This window comes from Andrena cerasifolii, chromosome 10, assembly GCF_050908995.1.
Source record: "Andrena cerasifolii isolate SP2316 chromosome 10, iyAndCera1_principal, whole genome shotgun sequence".
NCBI lineage: Eukaryota > Metazoa > Arthropoda > Insecta > Hymenoptera > Andrenidae > Andrena > Andrena cerasifolii.
In genome coordinates this window covers 5,114,439-5,130,706 of record NC_135127.1, presented here as the reverse complement: position 1 = coordinate 5,130,706, position 16,268 = coordinate 5,114,439, and the positions used below count along the sequence as shown (strand labels likewise).

The 16,268-nt window shown below is 38.3% G+C and overlaps 1 protein-coding gene across 1 annotated transcript in view; it reads right to left on the bottom strand.

The window, feature by feature from the left end:
• Qless (decaprenyl diphosphate synthase subunit 1 qless) overlaps positions 1-16,268 on the bottom strand; it is a 67,841-nt gene that overhangs the window by 11,564 nt on the left and 40,009 nt on the right. The window contains exons 2-4 of the mRNA XM_076822541.1: positions 11,412-11,564; positions 6,384-6,517; positions 3,401-3,542 (exon numbers count right to left, since the gene is read on the bottom strand). Of these exons, the coding sequence (XP_076678656.1) occupies positions 3,401-3,542; positions 6,384-6,517; positions 11,412-11,564 (429 nt within the window). The remainder of the gene's footprint in view (positions 1-3,400; positions 3,543-6,383; positions 6,518-11,411; positions 11,565-16,268) is intronic.

The window sequence follows — 16,268 nt, the reverse complement described above, 5'->3', positions numbered from 1 at the left end:
ATTCATAAGTGTTCAACGTTCGTTAATCGTGTTAGGTGTCGAAATTGTTGAATCCTTTACCTTTCTTTATCATTTAGATACCTTTTACTTTTCGGAAAGTAATTGTTTAGCCGGGGATACACCTGAAAGCTGATAACAAGGGAAGATCCCGAACTATGAAATTTAAAAAATTTTGATACTTTGTGAATATGTAGGGGATTTCCTTCTGAATACAAGGCAATTTTTGTTTGCTGCCCGAATTCACTCGAAGGGGGTGGAATTAACCCCTGAATATTCGGCTATTTTCCGTTATTGTGTTATAAGTCGAGAACTGTAAGAGATAGAAAATAATGTTTCAAGACGAAAGTTACTTCCTTTAAGGGGTCATGCTTAGTCAGGAGGCGAAAAAAGGGTGGTCTTTGGAAATTTTTTACTCAAAAGCTATAACACATTTCTCAACAAATCTTTTTTCCTTTCAAGGATTGCATCTAGTAGCGTGCATCGTAATTTTTTTATTTAAAAATGATGATCAATAACTAAGTTATTATCCATCACTCGAAGGCTCTCTAAATAATAAGGCTTCTGCGGTGACCACTGCTGCTTTAAAAAATTAGCTACAACACATCCTTATGGAACGCCTTATGAAGCGTATTTAGGCTTCACCAAAAGCTAAGCTAAGCTGTGCTGTGTTTTCTTAGGTGTTACAGCACACCCAGACATAGTTTAGCTTAGCTTCCAGGTGGATCCCCCGCTTCAGAGTTAAGCAAAATGTAATCTAATTGCAAATTACAAATTACGATTAAACTGTAATTGTGTAATTGATTACACATTATTTTCTGTAATCGTTCATTTAAATGGTTGACAAAACCAAATGGTCAACTACCTAAATTAACAATTACAGAAAATAAAGTGTAATCAATTACACAATTATAGTTTAATCGTAATTTGACATTTGTAATTAGATTACATTTTGCCCAACTCTGCCAGGCTTTCGGCTGTCAATGCTACTCGCGAAATGAAGAAAACGAGTCGACTGATGAATCGCCAAGCAACTGAAATTACAAGGGTTTCCATGTAACAGAGAGTGCTTTTCCGTGCACAAACAGGAAGCACGAGATCGTAACTCTTTAAGTAGTTTGTATCAAGCATTGCAAACTGGCGGACAAAATGGATAATCTCAAGAGACTGTTTTGTGGAAACACAGAAATTCCTGTGTTAAATTGATACGGTGATTGAATTGTTTATTATATGGAGACAATATTAATTTACTCAAGTAAATAAAATGAACGTTCCAAGCTATAAATACACGTGAGTTCTCCAAAATTTATCTGAACTGCTGAAAAATAGTGTTGTACGTTTCTAAATTCGTAGGAAATATTATATGTTCCCATCTTATACCGCTTAACACATTTATCCTCGAATAAGAATTTTGAAATTTTTAATCAATGAAGGAACGTGTTCGAGGTTTCCGTACTTATTCGTTCCTATCTGTTGGAACGCTTAAACCAAGTAAAATGTTGCTAAAGATTTTAACTAGAGTACTATGAAATAATTACGCTGGTGAATGGAAATGACCTGTTAATTGGGAAATACAGTTAATTGGTAACTGTGCCTGTTTCCTTTCAGAATTTTGAAGCTTAATAACCGTGAAGATAATCTTACAATTGAAGTTATATTCTCGGAGGATACAGAAACAGAAGAAGTTAAACGACCCGTGACTATAGCATCTCACTTCACATAGATTCAATAAATTATTCACTTCCACAATAAAGTATCCGTAACACCATTTCAAATAATATCAACCATTTCCTTTCAATCCAGTCGCTGCTTTCAACCCAATTGAAATCTTCCCCGAATGCATTAATTCGATAATAAAAACAAAAAGCAAAAGCACAATCAAACCCTCTAAATCAAATTGAAACTTCTAAAAGAAATTTCCATTCCTAAAGCCGGGAATCCACCGAGAAGCTAAGCTATGCGATGCGATGCTATGTTTTAGCTTAGCTTTTGGTGGAAACGGTTCCATAAGAATGTATTGAAGCTAATCTTTTTAAAACGTAGCATAATACCCATTTCATCCCTACCTAAAACCAGAATGCGATAACAACAACGAAACAATTCCAAGAGGCCTAAGTGCAAGAAATATTTTGGGACACCAAAGAATCTCTCAACGATAAAAAAGCTTAACATTTTTTTACAGAACGAAATCTCGAAAGGGGGATAATATAAATAATAATACTAAACAAAATTTAAAAATTAAAAGAAATACAAATAAAACAAATCAACATTAACATATTTAAATATGTTAATAAATATGTTAAAAGTTATATGTGAATATACCTTTTTTTCATTGCCGTATCATTAATAATATTACATTATCATATTATTATATTTGAAATTCTGTTCTAATTTATTTTTTCCTTAATTTTAATCAAATAAAATAAATTTCGTTCTCATGTTTTTCTGCTCCCTTTTCTTCAGTTTCCCCGAGGCCCGCAAGGCACCCACAGCACCCCCTGTGGCCGGCCCTGCCAACTATCAACGTTCCCACCCCAAGTAGTGTTTCACTGCAAACGCAAGGCCGAGATTCGTTAGCTCCTGTTTCAATTTCAAGCAGAATTTGCCCAATCACCGGCACACATGAGTTACGTCCGAGAATGCCGCAGGGGAACAGAGATTTTGAAACAGGCGATCGTTAGGCGATTCGGTCCGTGGCTCTGGCTCCAAATGCTGTTACCAAGCAATCTAAGTAGAAAGAACCGTGGACTTTCGAGGTAATTCCATGCCGCCTCGGTCCGTTAATCCTTCAACCACGATTTTCCACGTACGGCGACCGGTGGCAACCGGGCCGATCCAGGGGACTCTGCTTTTCGAAATTTCGCCAAGCGTGGCGGCGGGCCAGCTGACCAAACGGAGGCGGCACGTTTCCGGTTCCAGGCCAAGAAAGCGTGCACGGTCAGCACAGAACAGCCATGAATCGCATTAGCCTCCTTCCTCCTCCGGTATTCCAGAGAGAGTTCTCAGTCTTGATCGATCGTCGCGTCGGCTATCGAAATTCTCACGGTGTATCGTGTGAAATTTCTCGCGCCTCGGCCGATCGTTTATCGAACACGCGCCACCGGGAACTAGCTACCTTGGCACCGACGGAGCTGAAGGATGTTTAATAAAATGGAAGAGAGGAACGACAGGGGGAAAGGTGCCGAAAATAATGGCCCAGTTGGTTGGTCCTTCGGGTTCGTCCTTGATGATATTAGACAAGCGGGGACGACGTGTGTGGACGAGGGACTTCTTCCTGGACCTCTCAAGGTATTCCAGCTCTGAGCGAACCCCTCGGCGGTCGGTTAATGAATCAGTCGAATATGAAATTCATCGAACCTCGGATTCTCCTCGGACTTCGATCGGAAAGTGAAACCAGGCTTACCTTCTTCTGGCTCCAAACCACGTTGACGGAAGGTTTGCCGCGGCGGAAGTCTGGCTGGTCGATTACGTCGTCGTGAACTAGAGAGGCGTTGTGGATCATCTCGGAGATCATCGCCACCTGTCGCTGCGATGCCAAGAGATCGCTGCAACATAACGATTCTCATTGATCATTGATCCTTGGAACGTTCTGTGGTCGATTGGTTTTGGGTTACTATATGGTATCCAAAAGGAGGACATGTCCCCCTTTTTTTAAATGATATGCAATGCCTTCCTGTCACATAAAAATGTCCTCCTTTTTTATTTTGTTCGAAACTCAAGCGATCCACCACCCTCGGCTCCACCTGGCAAAATTCTATCACTATTTACTGGATCCAAAAATGAAGGAGGAGGACAAACTAGTCTGGATAGTTTGAAAAGGGGGACGTTGTAAAATAAAACCAAATTTTAGATATCAAATTTTAGATATCAAATATTAGATATCAAATTTTAAATATCAAATCTTAGATATAAAATTTTAGATATCAAATTTTACATATCAAATTTTTAGATATCAAATTTTAGATATCAAATTATAAATATCAAATTTTAGATATCAAATTTTACATATCAAATTTTAGATATCAAATTTTAGATATCAAATTTTAAATATTAAATTTTAGATATCAAATTTTACATATCAAATTTTAGATATCAAATTTTACATATCAAATTTTAAATATCAAATTTTAGATATCAAATTTTTAGATATCAAATTTTAGATATCAAATTTGAAATATCAAATTTTAGATATAAAATTTAAAATATCAAATTTTAGATATAAAATTTTAGATATCAAATTTTATTTTATTTTAACATTAGAATAATCTTGTGGCTACATATTCAGGCCCTAAATAGATCTGGGTTAGGTATTAAATACTGACTCAATACAATTTCAAATATATGACTTGTATGGATTTGTATAATTATATCTTAAGAAATGAAGAACTTTTGTCAAAAATAGGCAGTTCTGAAAGGTATGCCTAAACAAGTATATTTTATATCTACTACCTATTTCATTTTATGCCTACCACTTTTTTCATTTTTGGATCTGGTACCTCTAGATTGGTTGCACTATGTTTCACTGTACTTTTAGAAAATTCTTTGATGTGCTGGATATACGTAGACAATAATTAATTCACGATAAAAAAAGGAGCGGAGGGAACAATGGAAAGATGACGATGGTTCACGATTTTACACGTGTATGTATTTTACTTAAGATCTGAAAAATAGATTTTTAAGTCGTTCAGGGCTGTTCGAGGAATTGCTTTTCCCGGGAAAAATTTGTACAGAGCACCGAGCTTCATTTTCAAAGAGAACAGTTACAAGCCTCGGGCCATGCTTTGGATATTTTAAAAAAAATATCGACGTGAAAACTCGCTAAAATAAATTGTGCCCGGAGTTGCAAATCTCTCGGCATAAAAACACGTTCATGTCACTCAAAGTGTGAATTTGGTATGGATTAATGATAATTCGATTTGGAAAGCATAAAGATATTGACAGCGTTGAATTTACAGATGCAAAAAATAAACGACGTTCGTTAAAATAAACGAGCGTAATTCCTCGAGTGCCTGTCTGCTCTTCAAGAGATACAATGCATGATCGAGCGAAGATCGAAAAGCCGATCGAGGAATTTGATAGCCTGCAGAGTCGTTGACAGATTTTACGGCTACTTGCTGCCAGACGGATTATATCTGCTTTGATTTGATCTGCGACGTCACGCTCACTACTATTTACAATTCGCCGAGCATATGCGATAGCGTACGCTACACTAGTTCTCATTCACACATAACATCTCATTCATATTCATCGCCGACGGTCGTTCCCGACGATAGGTAATTGCTTTCGGAGCGATTTTTGAATTTGAAACGGACCGTCCCGCCTCGTCCCGTTTCTTCGATGCTTTCTAAACGCGGCGGACCTAACAGTTATTTTTTCTCGTGGGATTAAAAAATTACGAACTATCCTGGTGACACTTGTGATCTGTAGTCGACAAAAAAATAGCGACCTCTTTTATTCAATTTCCTATGAATCTGTGATTCGCGAGAAAGATAGGCTTTGAAGATATTAGGAAAAGAAAATAAATATATTATCTAATTAATAAACAGATGCTACCAGTCATCAGCATTAATAATTCTAATTCTTTCAAGAAAATATTGTTAACTTTGCATCGCTAGAATAATATGTCACTTGCTCAGAGACAGGCAAAATTTGTATTTAAATAAAATTTCGAACAACGAATAAAAGTTAATTGTTTTACTCGTCGAACGTTTCAACTTCAGCGTCGAATGAATTTGTCAACATTAATTTTAACTTCAATTAAATTATTCGGCGACGAAGAAAGTCAAAGTTAACGTTGACAATTTTATTCAAAGCTGAAGTTGAAGCGTTCGTCGAATTAAAGAATTACCTTTATTCGTCGCATAATCTAAAGTTAAAGTAACTTTTACTTGATCCATTATTTAAAGAATTTTTCATTTAGTTAATGCCCAACTCTGCAGTCGGTTTTCTGAAGCAAACTGCTCTTTAGCATTTAAGAAAACGATGATACCGTGGGTCACCCACAACTCGCGACATGGTAATTACCTATTAATTAAGGACACTGCGAGACAATTAATAATAGTAAAACCGTGAACCTAAACTAAGAGTCCTTCGCAGGTCATCGGTGATCCATTCAGCACGAAGCATGTGAAGAATGATCGATTCCTTGACCCATGCATTGATCAGACAGCCTGATATGTCCTTCATAGCGTTCCAAGCAACTCGTTACTGATCTGGAACGACTACGCGCCGCGTTAACGTATTTATGGGATATTCCGTTTGACGGTGCGAACAGATTCGAACGACTGTCGTAACTGAGCAAGCCCTTTAATCGCTGCAAAACCCGGGGGTTTTATCGACGGCGAACTTGAAAGAATCTTAACAGGTGTGCCCCTCTAACAACTCACTTTCTTTCCTTGTGGTAATTGATAGCCCGTGCCATGAGAGTTGCTACCATCGGCCGCAGTGCCTTTCCCTTGCCGTCGAAGTAGTACGTCGCTATTGCTTGCAGCTCCTTCTGCGTGGTGTTACTGATGAGTGCCTGGAACAATAGCAGACGTAACCTTGACTTCGAGCAGTGAAACGGAATTCTCATTGTTATTAGGAAAAGCGCGACGCTCTCGGCCCCGGTTTATCCTCGAAGGATTAACGCAATTACGCTTAGCGTTTATTACTTTCTTTCCCTTTGCCATTATTTTTTCCTGTACGTATACATATACACTTTAAAAGTATTATTTACTTTTTTATTATTTTCAATGTTACTTCTACTTATTTCTGATTATTTTTTACTTGTATCTGTGTGTAAGTAAAACATACAGGTGTTCTCGACAAAAGTTCATATTTCCATATTATAATCAATTAGTTTATTGTAAATTTACGAATAAACAGATAAATATCTCAGCAAAAAATAAAAAAAATGCATAGGTATATTAGTACTTTGATAAATACATTAATAGAATTTAAAGACAACTTTTGCTGGTTATTGGGAAACTCATTGTTTTTAAAGGCACCCGAATTGCAAGAAGAGATTCAATTTTTTTTTGTACCTACTACCGAGAAATATCAAAAAGTAATCTGCACTATATAATTAAATTTATACTCCAATTTGTTGGACGGTGTAAAATTTTCACAGTGTTATCTGCAGAAGTTATAATCGCGAAGAATATGTCGGCGACAATTAGAACGTCTATTGAAAGTATGCAGTACCGTTCAACCTACCAGGCCCGTCCGAATTCGGCACAGCCGATTTATTATTTCAATTCAATGCAGGCGTTACATATTTCATTCTAAACCGATTTATCACATGCCCGCGCATAGACAATCGATGCCCATAAGGCGACGACGATGGCTCGCATACGTGACGAATCGCATACTACGTCGTCGGTTGCAAGCACGATAGAAGCGGAGGAGGAAGAGGCAAAAGCGACCATCGGGCGCTTTGAATTCCAACCGCGATCGCTGGCTGAAAGTCCGTCCTGGAATTTGGCCAAAGTCGAAAGGAACGCTCGTTAGTGGCTCATTTTGCAAGCTTACGTCAGAGGTACTTTCCGCACGACTCTTTCGACCACGTGATCGGAAGCTATGCGACAAAATCGATGCACCTGGGAGGACTTAATTGGAATCCTAACTGTAAATACGCAGAGGATTGATTATCGCTTAAAGGAATTAGAAGATCGCTTCCTCCAGCGAGTTTACCATTCGGTGAAGATGGAGCGCGCGATTTAGAAGCTCTTTGCAGTTAACAGGGTGGTTTTAAGGGTTCAGGGTGGATTTAGGTTGTTTTCATTGGAAAATAATTTCTGTAATTATTCGAATTTCCTCGTGAAGCTTTGTGGAAAATGTACACAAAAGGATGACACTTTTAGAATTAATAATAATAAAAAAATACCCCCCTAAAATATCCCCTTATAATTAAGGGGGTATTTTTTATTATTATTAATTCGAAAAGTGTCAGGGTGGATTGAGGTTGTTTTCATTAGAAAATAATTTCTGTAATTATTCGAATTTCCTCACGAAGCTTTGTGGAAAATGTACACAAAAGGATGACACTTTTAGAATTAATAATAATAAAAAAATACCCCCTTATAATTAATAATAGAATTAATAATAATAGAAAAATACCCCCTTATAATTAATAATAGAATTAATAATAATAAAAAAATACCCCCTTATAATTAATAATAGAATTAATAATAATAAAAAATACCCCCTTATAATTAATAATAGAATTAATAATAATAGAAAAATACCCCCTTATAATTAATAATAGAATTAATAATAATAAAAAATACCCCCTTATAATTAAGGGGGTATTTTTTATTATTATTAATTCTAAAAGTGTCATCCTTTTGTGTACTTTTTGCACAAAGCTTCACGAGGAAATTCGAATAATTACAGAAATTATAGCGCTGATCGTAGTTGAATGCATCGTCGAGTAATGGCATCGCAGAGACTTAAGTTTGAAGCCGTTCTACGTTTTGAAACACCGTGTATACCCTAACTTTCGAAGGAATGAATATTTTCATTTGAAATTTTAACTGGAGGTGTAGAATTCACATCTTTACAATATGGAATTTGCGCATCAACATTGGCTGCTCGTAAAACATTTTATAACTGACTAAAGACGGATTCTTCCCGTAAAAACGTAGGGAAAAATTGATTTCGTGTACCTTTCACAATTTTCGTTTAAATTCGTCAGTAAAATTCCATTCTATAGTTTCTAGCGTAGAAATTACTCAACCTAAAGCATTTTGCTTTTAAATGAGTGGTTCACCTGGGCCTATGTACAATTTTCAGCGACGAATAACTCGAATGATTTTCAATATTCTGACAATCTTTCTGTGTTAAATTACTTGCATAAGCGTGCATAAAAAAACTGTGAAAAGTACCGCTATGGTGATAATTTGGAATCTAAGCATACCGACCGAAAAGAAATCATCGATCTTAGTCGCTCAATAGTCCTGGTACCCGTTAAGTGGGAATAGAAAATACTGGGTGCAGTAATATATGTATCTGTTAAATTGATTCCAGAGTTCCAGCTTGAAGCTCAAACAGAGCGTGCTTGTGCGTCAGAAGATCGGAATTGCAATTTACGCATGCACAGTTGCATCTGCAAGGAAAGTATATACGAAGACAGAATTCACTAAGCAATGTACCCTACCGATTTCTACGTCGTCATTTGGAAGAGAGTCACAGCTCGTTGCAGTTCTTAAAATCAAGCAGTGTCTCCTAGACAAAGTGCTGGTTAAAAGATATTTCGAACGTGTAAAAAACAAGGTAAAGCTGAAGGCTCGTAGGGCACATTTAGCCCTCGGTGTCTTTTCTTCAGAACCACAAGATCTCGAGCTTGCAGATCATTTATCTAGGTGACTCCATTCGAGCGTAAGAACAGCATCAAAGATCTCTCCAATGGTGCACGATCACTCTGCAGATTTAACATCGTCCCTTCACCCTCTTAGGGCCTTTCCTCGTAACTGACCAGAGCAACCACCGGCCACGATCCTCAGCTAATTAAGCAAAGATCCGTAGACGAGCCGCGACACCGTGGGTGACACGTAACTGCGTGACAAAACCGCGTTATCGCGCCCAATGGTGCAACGAGAAGAGTGCTTTCTAAACGCGTTTGCACGCGCATACGCGAGCACAATGGCGTCTAGCCGCGACCATGAGTAAAAGTTCTCTACTCTCAGCCATATATGCAGACCGTGAGGTCGCGGGCCTGCTTTCGCTAGCGCGCGAAGCGCCTTAAGCAGAGGCGCCTCGTGAAAACGGCATTCCCCGCTATGAATATTTATAATTGCACGACGCAGAAGCTCGCCCACGACAACGGCGGCAACGAGAGAAAAGGGAGGACAGGGAGGAAGAAAGAAGAGTTGGGATAGTGGCGGCCAGGTGTCTCGCGGCGTCGCGTAACCGGGCGAGAGCCGCGATGATGCAAATAGGGTGAGTTGGCTCGCGCCTCTTCCTAGCGTCTTTCGTCGTTCTTCCGCGCGGCCTACCCCCTTCTTCCTGCTGCTACGCCCTGGCGGAAGTACTTGGCGATTCGTGGCGGATCGGCGAAGGTTTGCACCAGAAATGGCACCAGGAAATTAATTCCGACGAGTCACTGGACTCGGCGCGAAGAAACTTGCAAATGCGCGGGATGGGGTGGGATTTCGGAGAGGGTGGGCACGAGGAGAATTTTTTTTGTAATTTTTAGTCGCGCGAGAAGGTGGATGGTAAAATTTATTTTTAAATGGAACTTGCGATCTTGGGAAAGGTACTCTTGGATTCTACTTTGAAGCTTCATCAGGCCTTCTTAGAGTTTAAGGGGGTACTCTAGTGTAACTGTCCGTTTTGCAACGCCATCTTCGGGAATTTATTTAACAAAAACTGTAAGTTAACTTATGGTATGTTTCAAGCGATACTCAGAATTTTTTAAATTTTTTTTATCGCGTATATACATGGATATAGTAACGCAAACTTCTTTAAAAAAAATTCGTTTCCGACGGGCGTTGGTGTGGGAACTGTTCTAGTCATCCAAAATGGAAAAACTAAGGTTCATTTTCTTTATTATGTTTGTCGTTATGGTTGGAACCACAGAGGCTCCCTAGTAATAAAAATTTGCTGAATGACAGCATTTTGAAAAAAGTTCTATATTTGCTCATGCATTTAGCTGTTTTCGTACTGTGGAATTAATTTTATACAAGATAGAAACTGGTCCGAGGTCCCAACCATAGCGACGAACATAATAAAGAAAACGAACCTTTCCATTTTGGATGACTAGAACAAGTTTTTCCGTTTTGGACGACGAGAACAGTATCCACACCAACGCCCGTTGGAAAAGAATTTTTTTTTAACTATATGTGCGATAAAAAAAGTTCAAAAAATTCCGTGTATTACATCAAACATTCCTTAATATGCAGGCGAAACGCCAGATAGTATAAACTTATAGTTTTCGTTAAATAAATTCCCGAAGATGGCGTTGAAAGACGGGCAGACTTTCATATTAGTGTGAAAACTGAGAACTTTCTGCAGAGATCTACGATAGGATTCAACGATTTAGCTGAGTTGAGAACGTCACCCTTTTCCCTAGCTGTGCCCAATTTTTTTTTTGTTCGACATGAATGAAAAATCATTCGTTACGTTTCACGCTACTGTATTTTGCACAGGTCTCTACCTTGTGAGCAGGCAGCATTCCTTTACAATTCCTGGCGCGTAATTACAAAAAGCCTGTAATACTTCTATTTACGGAGTAGAAGTCCCGCATTTTTCCGCGTAATTGAACTGGTCCCGACGCGGAAATGTGCGCATTTCTTTGTAGAAAGCTGACAGACGGAGCGCGCGATGCGATTAGCGCGATGACAAACGAAAGAACTTTATGCGGCAGAAGGATGACGCTACCGGCTGATTCATAAAGATTATTTTAACGTAGGTGAATGTGGACGCCGACTGACCTCCCGTATATCATCGTAGAAATCTTTGAGGTCATCCTCGACAAGTCGGTAAGGGTCGACTTGGTAATCGTGCATGGATCCGGGTAGCTGTGTTTGCATAGAGCTCATCATCCTTGTGACATTCGTCCTGTAAACTCTCGTGCTCGTTCTACTCTGCAAGGAAAAAGAATGATTCATTATTAATAGAAAGGATGAAATATCTCACGTAATATGTGAAGATAGACGTAACATGGTGGCGGAAGATGCCAATTCAACGCATAATTGAGGCAGTGAGAGCAACAACGGACTAACCCACATTGAAAAAAATATTTTTCTCCATATTTTATATGATTAGTAGAGCCTATTGCAATACATTATTACTACTAATTCAATTTCGAGAATTTTTTTTTAAATTAGTCGCTCGTACAAAATTAAATTAATTTATTACAACATGAAAATAAATCTTATATTCTCCCCTCTCTAAATGAAATCCTGGCTACGCCCCTGCACGTTTCGTCAACCACTTTAACGGGTAGTGGAACTCTGTTTTCACACTTCGACAATTGTTTCGGGTAAAGTAGCGTTCACCGCATTTATTCTTTCGAGTTGAGCATTTACCTGATTGCGGCGAAAGTGGAAATTAATTCATGGTTCATTTGTAGTGCTGAATTCGATGCAATTAGGAAAAACGTGAGCTACCATACAATAGAGTTCCTTAAGATTTAAGAATTTGGTAAAATTCAATTAAATTTTTACGATTTGAGGCTACTATTTTCGGTGATGGTTTTAATGAGAATTCTAATATTCTCCTAGAAATGAAACTGAATATCGTCAGTTTGATTAATTTTGATGTAGTCACGATTAAAATTCCTTGTCGCACCTATTAAATAAGGAATTTGCTACCACACGAGCGTATAACAGTGTCGACAAGCCATCAATAACTGCGAGGAAATACCACAAAAACATGTCGGTTGTAACGATTCAGTTTAGAATTATGTGTGTTCGTAAACATCAAACGATTGTGTAACAAATTGCTGGAGGCACCTTACGCGAGGTAAAGCAAGCAGCGAAATATTCATTCAGTGAATGTACCGCGAGTATCTAAGGAGAATGTCAATTGACAATAACGCGTTATTCATCGCTGATTTCGCCTGATCATATATTGTCCCCTACTACTTCGCGCGTCGCGCTGCGGCTGACTTATCACGGACTTTACTACTTGCAGGAAATCCTCAAACTGAATATTCGCATTGATTTCTTAACACCTAACGCACAACTGGTAATGCTAGAGGTATCCAGTTCACACAATAACTGTGTAAAATTGTGTAATAATTTTTTTATAATGCAAAAAGCCTTCGTATAACAATATTTCAAGAATTCAATTAAATCGGTTCCCTTTCTGTAGATAGCGATCACTGGGACATTTTTTCCTTCAAATAATACTTACTTTAACTCATACAGAATTTTCAGAGGAAGGAAAATTTATATAGAAATTTGTGAGTAAAAATTCTTCTGCAAGAAAGGTTGCTGTGACAAATGGTGCATCATTTGATAATACATATTCCACGTGAATGTGGCTTCTGTCACCACCACGAGTGGGAATAAAAAAGATGGAACAACTTTCTAAAATACCTGATATCAATATAGTCCAGAAGATTAAACAGTTCCATCATTTTCTCAAAAATACAAATACATCCGCCCCAATTCCACTAAAAAAAAACAAATCAATACCAAGGCATCCCAATGATCCCTTAAAATATAAAAAAAAACCCTTTCCTGGTCCCAAGAATATCCACATTTCATAGCCAGACAGCTGATCAAAAAGAAATATGTATCTATAAAAAAGAATTTAAGTTAACTTTATTTAATTTAATCAAATATGCGCTGAAACTAAAAATAATTCCTTTCTTGGACTACAATTACGATGGGGATGCACTTTAAATAAATTCGTGGGGCAGGATATCTCATAACAGGGCACGAATCAATCTAATACAGAATCAAGAACGTCAGAACGTCGAAATGAGCGATGAAATGAACAGCAGCCATTTTCATCTCGATAACTTTCCACATCTCATCATTCTTCCTCACATCACTCGTGTTCCTCGAAGCAACCAGTGTGACCCAACCCCCGGACAGCCTCGGCGCGATTTCGCGTCGGCAGAGGCGAGGAATAACGCGGAATACGTAATGCACCGTGCCTTTGCGCGGCGGCAACTGTTATTTACAAAATCCATCGTTCCTGCGGCTGTTTACGTTTCGTTGGCACGTAATGGCTCGACGACGAAGACACCGTCGAGCGCGTCTTTCCCTAGTTGTCGGCGCTGCGGCCGGCGGCTTCAGTGCCAAGACGGCATTCTTTCACCTCGCGGTGCCCATCGACGCCTACTTTCGTCATCGAAACTTCATTCTGATTCCCGGCGATTTCTTAGCATTCACCGCGGCGCGCGCAGACGCTCGCTCGCGTGTCACGGTTTCTCGGTGGCCGGGCGCGCGAGCGCGCGAGATCAGACGGGAGGATTGGGCATGCCAGGATGCAGTAAATGGCACTAACGTTTCACAAGTTCGCCACTCTGCTGGCGGATTAATTGAGGCCACGACAGGCAAATAATACCGCGTCGCGGGAACGCAACTAGAGATCCGCTCGCGTGTAACTGCGCATCGCTAGCTGGAGGTTGACAACTCGGCGACCGAGGCAAATATTTGTTGGATCAAGGATCACCGAGTTCTCTTGACCGCTCATTGATTTTTGGGAGCTTTCTAGTGTACTGGGAAATTAATGTTTGTACAGTGTTGGTGTGATATTAGGCAACGTTGATTAGGGATGATCGTTAGTGGCCAACCAGAGATGGGCAAAATTTGTATTCAAATAAAGTCTCGAATACCGAATAAAAGTTAATAAAAATTATTCGACGTGCGTCGAATAAAGTTAACTGCAGTTAACGATCGAATGACGAGTAATTTTTTTTAACTTTTATTCGATATTCGAAATTTTATTTGAATACGAATTTTACCAATGTCTGTAGCGAATCTACTGTTGTAGGGTAAACTGCACTAATGCTGGCACTGCACCCCTGATTAAAAAGACAAATATTAAGAAGTACGAGCTTAGAATGCACGTTTTTACAATTTCTTATTTTTCTTTCACCACAATACTGCGAAGTCCAGGAGCTGAACTACACATTTTACATCTGGCAATACTAGAAAAAAAAGTTTTAAAGATAATGGTGGGATAAAGAGCTGAGTTTTAAACGTTTTCATATAATTTTGATATGTATATTTTGTCGCTTTATAACTAAGCAATGGGTTGCAATTCAGATTTATTAAATTTTGTAGATATTTAATAGTGAATGAAATAGTCTGTTTAAACTTTGTTTTTATCTTTTTTTTTTTCAAATTTTAGTGTGCCAATTATTTTAAAATATTCGATGCAAACAAAAATAGGCATAAAAGTACAGACTTACTAGGTATTCAAGAGGTTTTATTTTAATGAGAAATCTATCATAGATAATAACTGAAAATTAAGACCATATAAAAAGTTCACAAAAAGAATATGGACATTCCAATTGGGGTTTCCGCTTAGGGTGAAAATCGTTGCACAGTTTACCCTAGGTAAAGCTATTTTTGTATTCGTTTCATTTTAACTTGTCTGAGAAAAAATTACTTCGTTCCTTGTGCCGGATGTGACTATTTGCAAGACAGTGACTGGAAGAGTAGCTCCATTCACAAAGAATGAATGTAGTTGTTAGGAGTGAAAATTTATAGAAGTTCGTGGGAGGATTCTTAAGAGGACTAAGCAGTCAAATCGAGAGAAGATCGAATATGTTTTTACAAATTAATTACAAGGAGATGAAGGCAAGCACAAATTTTTCCTTTTACACAATGTTTACCACTATCACGTAGAGTAAACAAATATTCTTTTTCTCTACATATCTGTTTTACAAATGGCGCCACACGAGGTTGATTAGATAATGTTTTAGAAAAAGTGCCTTTGGTTTTGCCCGAATATCGAGGTTAAAAATAAAGGTACAGCGGTTTTCTTGGAATATGTTTCTCCTAGAACCTGAAATTTTGAAGTGGACCTTCGAAAAAAGAATCGAACCAAAATTATTAAAATAGCAACTAGGAGAAGGCCATTTCTACGATAAAAGTCGATTTTCGGGGGCACAGATGGATATTCTTTTTTTTATCTCGGAAACTAGCGCTCTGATACTTTAATGTTGAAGTACACTTCAGCAAGGAATATATTTTGAACATGCTGTAAAAATTTCAAGTCGATCCGAACCTTGGTTCTTTCACAATCAGGGTAAAACCACAGAAAAATGCCCACACTTTACTGTATTAATGAACATTACCCAAAAGTACCTACTGGTCACAATTTGTATTCATCTGCTTGATGAATTAATTCGCAAAAGAATACTTGATCTTCGAGCGGTTTGAATCTCTAGAAATTAAGAATGTACCGATTACTTAATAAAAAAATTGAATCATAGCTAGTATCTACTGGGATTAGAGCTAGTATCCTAAATGGATATTTCTAAAACAACATGTGTAGCAATAGTTCCACTCTGTTCTACAGATGATTGCACAGCAACCACGTGGATCAAGCACACCTTTTGCTCCTAACTCACTTAATACACTTCGATGCAAGACAAACAAGCCAATCAAACTATTTCTAACATTCCACAATATATTAAAATTGGATAATCTTCTACTCTTTCCAATCTTATTCTCAGCTACATCGTACACAAATACCCAGAACGGAGAAGCACCTTTACCTTCGCTGCGATCTCCCACTTACGTTAAATCCCTGTGCAGCCCTTTCCATGCCTCTCAATTTTATATTGCTCAGATCGAGTTGAAACGGCCACCGGAAAACAT